Here is a 5,815-nt window from a genome sequence, read left to right as displayed (position 1 = left end):
CAATAAGCAAGTCACCTTGCCTTATTCACCACAACAAAATGGTTCAGAGGAGCGCATGAATAGGACCTTGGTGGAGATGGCTAGATCAAAATTGGCAGAGCAAGACTTACCGCTCAAGTTATGGGCAGAAGCGGTGTACACTGCCTCATATCTTCAAAACTGTTTGCCATCAAAGGCAATAGAAGAAGATGTCATTCCTATAGAGAAGTGGTGTGGACACAAGCCAGATGTGTCACACATGAGAATGTTTGGTAGCATATGCTACATACATGTCCTGAATCAGAAAAGGAGGAAGCTAGACTTCAAGGCAAAACGTGGAATCTTTTTTGGATATAGCAACCAACCAAAGGCTATAGAGTTCTCATCTTGGAGAATGAGAAGATTGAAGTATTAAGAGATGTCGAGTTTGAAGAAAGCAAGAAGTGGGATTGGAAAAGGCAAGAAGAAGTGAGGAAGACATTGGAGTTGTCTATGGAAGACTCTCACTCACCTGAGGAACAAACCGAAGGTACATCCAGCCCTGAGGAACAATCCGGAGGTACTTTCAGTCCTGTTTTCATTCAAAATGATGATCATAATACTAGTAGTGGAGATGAAGAAGCTTCTGAGGCACCAAGGAAGTTCAGGTCCATGGTTGATATCATGGAAAGGGCACCGAGAGTAGAGCTTGATGAAACGGCTCAAGCGATAGAAGCTTGTCTTCATGCACATGAAGAACCATACACTTATGATGAAGCGTGTGGTACCAAGGAATGGAGAGAAGCAATGAATGAGGAAATAACCATGATTGAGAAGAACAAGACGTGGGAACTAGTGGACAAGCCAAAGAAGAATGTGATAAGTGTGAAGTGGATCTACAAGATCAAGACTGATGCAAACGGCAATCACATCAAGAACAAGGCACAGCTAGTTGCAAGAGGGTTCTCTCAAGAGTATGGTGTTGACTACCTTGAGACGTTTGCCCCTGTCTCAAGACATGATACAATACGAGCCATACTTGCCTATGCGGCTCAGATGAAGTGGCGATTGTATCAGATGGACGTGAAGTCAGCCTTTCTCAATGGCGACCTCAAGGAAGAAGTGTATGTCACACAACCGCATGGGTATGTGACATACGGGAAGGAACACAAAGTGTTAAGGCTACACAAAGCTTTATATGGTTTAAAGCAAGCCCCAAGGGCATGGTATGGAAGGATAGACTCATACTTTCTTCAAAATGGCTTTGAGAGGAGTATGAATGATGCGGCCTTATACATCATGAAGCAAGGAGGAGATGTGTTGATCGTGAGTCTATATGTGGATGATATAATCATCACAAGAAGCAACATTCAGAGCATCAACACATTCAAGAAGAACATGAAGAAAGAATTCGAGATGGTGGATCTTGGATTGTTGAACTACTTTCTTGGAATGGAAGTAATTCAAGACAATGGAGGCATATTTTTTTCACAAGAAAAGTATGTAAACAAACTTGTAGACAAGTTTGGGATACGATACAGCAAGAATGTAAGCAACCCACTTACACCACAAGGAAAAGGAGTTGAGGATGACAAGGAGTATGGAGATCCGACTAAGTATAGAAGTATCGTTGGAGGGCTTTTGTACTTGTGTGCATCAAGACCTTATGTGATGTATGCAAGCGCCTATCTCTCAAAAGATACATGTCATCACCTCACATGAAGCACTACCAAGAAGCCAAAAGAGTGCTAAGATATGTCAAAGGAACATCAAGCTTTGGAGTGTACTTCACAAGCGTGAAAGAACCAAGACTTGTAGGCTACTCGGACAACGATTTGGGTGGTTCTAAGGAAGACAAGAAAAGCACTTCAGGTTATGTTTTTACTCTTGGATCAGCTATGTTTTGTTGGCAATAAAGCAAGCAACAAACAGTGGCAACGGCTGAAGCGGAGTACATAGCCGTATGTGCAGCAGCAAATCAAGCTGTATGGTTACAAAGACTATTTGAAGATTTTGGTCAGAAGTTTGAAGGAGGCATTCCGATCTTATGTGACAATAAATCAACAATAGCAATTGGGAAGAATCTGGTGCAACACAGAAGGACGAAGCACATAGAGATCAAATACCATTTCGTGAGGGAAACTGAGCAAAAAGGAATCATTGAACTAGGTATTGCAAAGGGGATGATCAACTCGCAGACATTGCATTGGGCGGTTCAAGGTTTGAAGATCTAAGGAAGCAGCTTGGAGTCAAGTCGAGATATGATTAAGGATGAGTGTTAAACTATAATCTAATCTCTCCTTAATACATTTACATAAGTTAGTTATTTATGTTATTACACAAAGAGTTGTAACTCTTCATGTTGTGTCTTTTTAAGTATAAAGAGTTGTGTCTCTTATACTTGTAATGATTCGATCTCTATATAAAGATCAATCATTTGTTGTAAACAAAAACACAGAATCTCAATAATACAAAAGTATTTTCAGAAAAGTTTATAAGCCTGAAACGTCTATCCTATTATTTCTCTCGAACTCGTGTGTAACACACTGTGATCGTTGTGTACACAAGCGGTTGGTAAAAGATGTACAACGAGGTGTTATATCGTTGTCTGGCCGGCGTGAAGGAGCTGAAACGTTTTCCTCAGTACTTCTCTTTTAACTTGGAGAGGAAGATAGAGGCAATGCATAGCATAAGTTGCTTAAGGAACACGAGACTCTGCTGTCGTTGTCAAAAATATTAAATATATTTTTGTTTGTAATCATTTTTTTAGTATCTTTTTTAATTCAACCATAATAAATAAATAAACTACAAATTAATCCATAAATACTGAGCAAAATGAAATCAAATTCCATAAAATTTTATCACAGCATAAGTTATATGATCGATCTGCATGACCAAAAGATCAATTCGATTCAATAGATTAAGAAATTGTAGAAAACAGATAATTAAAAAGAAGGGAATTCAATCTGGGCTCCACATTTTCCATGAGGGAAAACCGGGCATTCGATTAAACCGGAAGCAGACCGGTCAACACATAGATAGACTTGGTACAATTGGCTATTCCCAGACCCATCTCTGTTACACTCAATCCAAGGAGTGAAGCCCGTTGACGCTTTGATCGAGCCTCTTATGCTCTCTAAACTGTACGAGTTCCCATCCGGATTAATCCCTATACGTAATAAACCAGTATTAATTAGATCATTGGACCGGGATGAACCGATTCAATCAATAAAGAGAGGGAGTAGATTAAAAGCGTACCGGCTTTAGTAAGAGCTCCAAGAAGATTGGTTTTCTGCTTAAGGCCAAGAGAGGTTTGGAAATACTCATGCTGGTTGATAACCGATTGGGAGCAGGTACCGTGCTTCTCCCATTCGTGTTCCCAGAACGCCTCTCCTGAGCCGCTCGGGCAAGCAAGTGTAGGCCAGTTCCGCTTCATTGAGCTGACTAGATCCGATATCTGTACCAAACATAACCAAAACAAGCGGTTATGTTTCTATTTTGAGGATATTAACCGGCGTTATCTAAATCAGAACCGGGTTACTTAGATCAAGCTTAGTCCAAAAAATAAAACAACAGAAAAGTTGCATCTTATTACCGTTGATGAATCAAATGGTTTAGTGTCGTCACAGTTAGATGGATAAGTTCCATCTTTGTAGTTAGGCCAAAGACCATGAATACCAAAATCAGCAGCTGGTTTGCCTGAAGTTGGATAACAACAACTCTTCTGTGTGTCACAGTATGATCCTGGCCACTTTATAATTCATATATATAATTCATATTAATGTGTTAAACATTGTTAGAGGATGATAAATAAAACTAGTAACGGTTTAGTTACTTGTTGGACGAAGTAGAAGAAATCAAAGTCTTCAGAGGAAGAAGCAGCAAAGATCGAAGGCAGAACAAGGACAAGACTGATCAAACACACTGATGCCTGAAGAAGCTTCATTGTCAAATGAAATTAAGAGATCTTTTTTTTAAGAAGATTGTAGTTGTGGAGATTTGAAGTTATAGGATTGAGATGGTGATTGTGTTTATATATATATGGAAACAAAATGAGAGAGATGTGAACAGAGACCTCTCTTTCACATTTTGTGTACTAGTTTAATGACAGAGACATCAAACGAATCTGGGAGTTTAATAGTATATACCTTTTTATGAAGTGTATCTGTAGCTGTATATTTACGAGATTTTAATTTAAACTCTGAACAAGGACATAAGATTACGTGTGGACATGGTGTGTGTTTAAAAAAAAAATTTGAAGTCGTAACGTTCCCACTTGTTGGTTTAGATAGAAGGTTCGGTTTGTATCCTCGTAACTGATCAATGATTTTTTGAAACCCAATTATTTACATTTTATATCTTATCTAATAATTTAATTTTTAACATGATTTTATGCGTTTGTATAAAAAAATATAAGAGGGGTTCCATGCGATGATAACAGAGAGGAAAACAAGGAAGCATGTTTTCGATGAATGTATCCTTATGATTTTAAATAGGATTTTTAATGAGAAAACTCATCAACTGAATTTGTTTCGAATAATAAAAATTTCTAAACTAAAGATATTTTTAAGGGGTTTTACCCTAAACAAATTTTGAAGAGTTTTCCAGCTAAAAATCTTTTTAAATATTGTGAACGCGTGATTATTTGGTAGCATGTTATTTTGTTTTATATAAACATCCAATTTATCAAGTAAATTGTCATTTTCGACGTAGGGACAAACAAGCTCTACATTTTTCTCGTTGTGTTAAACTTTGGTATATCCATCCTCTTATAAGTCAAAGTTTATAGAGTGCTAATTACAGTGAACATATTGTTATTTTATTACCTAAAATCTAATTGATTTAGCCTATTTTCCAAAACAAAACAACTCACTTTTGAAAAATAATACTCTCTCTGTTTCTAAACAGAGCCGTGCGAAGGTTTAATGGGGCCTGAGGCCAATATAAAAATGGGACCCCTTTATAAAAATTTTTTTATCATAGTACAATATATATTTGAAAAAAAAATATTAAGACAATAACTTTAAAAAACTAAGTATTATCTTGAACTTGATCATTCACGTCTTCATTCTCCTTTTCACTTAGATTATCATCCTCTTCAGTGACATCAGTAACATCATCTTCAACCTCCTTATCTTCTTCATTGACATCCTCATCATTTATTTCATTCTCATCTTCCATTGGATCATCAAACTCATCACCACTTCTACCGGATTCATTAAGATTTGCTGATTTTACAAGAAATCTGTCCATAGAACCTTGCATTGATTTCACCAATGCATCAACTCTGTCTTTTTTTTTGTCTTTTCTTGGCTCCTGATGCACATGATCTCGTTGGAGGCATATTTTCTGAAATTAATAATTAAACTTAAATCAACAAAGACTGAAAACTAAAAAAATAAAAAAATAAAAAAATTCACCACTTTAACAAAACTGATGATAATATAAGAGACACCTGTAGCACAGGATTGAGAACCAAGAAAGAAGACGTGTGTGCTTGCTTGAGAAAGATTGATGTGAACATTGCACGTAGAATACTTAGGAATATATACGAACCAAATATATTAAGTATAACTGCACTTTTTCCTTTTTATTTAGGAGTTTGACATATAAAACATATATTCCTTTTTTCAATTTGGAAAATTGACAATAAAATAAAATACTCATTTTTTTAAAAAAGCAATGTAGATAATTGAACTTGTATTGAATAATAAATGGCAAACTTAAACCAATATACTACTAATAATTTTTGGAAATTTGGGGCTCTAAAAAAACTATATATTTTGGGGGCCCTAGGCGAAAGCCTTTTTGGATACACTTGAAGCACGGCTCTGTTTCTAAATATATGATGTTTTAG

The 5,815-nt window shown here is 36.5% G+C and overlaps 2 protein-coding genes across 2 annotated transcripts; both read right to left on the bottom strand.

Annotated features, from left to right (window-relative positions):
- Positions 1–2,755: 2,755 nt before the first annotated feature.
- Positions 2,756–4,063, bottom strand: LOC106325277 (ribonuclease 1). The gene is made up of 4 exons (XM_013763313.1): positions 3,794–4,063; positions 3,554–3,709; positions 3,217–3,415; positions 2,756–3,127 (listed from the first exon to the last, which is right to left on the bottom strand). Exons 1-4 carry the CDS (start codon positions 3,902–3,904, stop codon positions 2,904–2,906), a joined length of 690 nt encoding a protein of 229 aa, XP_013618767.1. The 5' UTR covers positions 3,905–4,063; the 3' UTR covers positions 2,756–2,903.
- Positions 4,064–4,989: 926 nt separating this feature from the next.
- LOC106324314 lies at positions 4,990–5,566 on the bottom strand. Its single transcript, XM_013762304.1, has 2 exons — positions 5,414–5,566; positions 4,990–5,307 (listed from the first exon to the last, which is right to left on the bottom strand). The coding sequence occupies exons 1-2, from the start codon at positions 5,480–5,482 to the stop codon at positions 4,990–4,992; spliced, it is 387 nt and encodes a 128-aa protein (XP_013617758.1). The 5' UTR covers positions 5,483–5,566.
- Between the last annotated feature and the right edge of the window lie 249 nt (positions 5,567–5,815).

Source organism: Brassica oleracea, chromosome C2, assembly GCF_000695525.1.
Source record: "Brassica oleracea var. oleracea cultivar TO1000 chromosome C2, BOL, whole genome shotgun sequence".
Taxonomy (NCBI): Eukaryota; Viridiplantae; Streptophyta; class Magnoliopsida; order Brassicales; family Brassicaceae; genus Brassica; species Brassica oleracea.
Note: the sequence above shows the minus strand (reverse complement) of the source record. Positions and strands in the feature narration are given on the sequence as shown.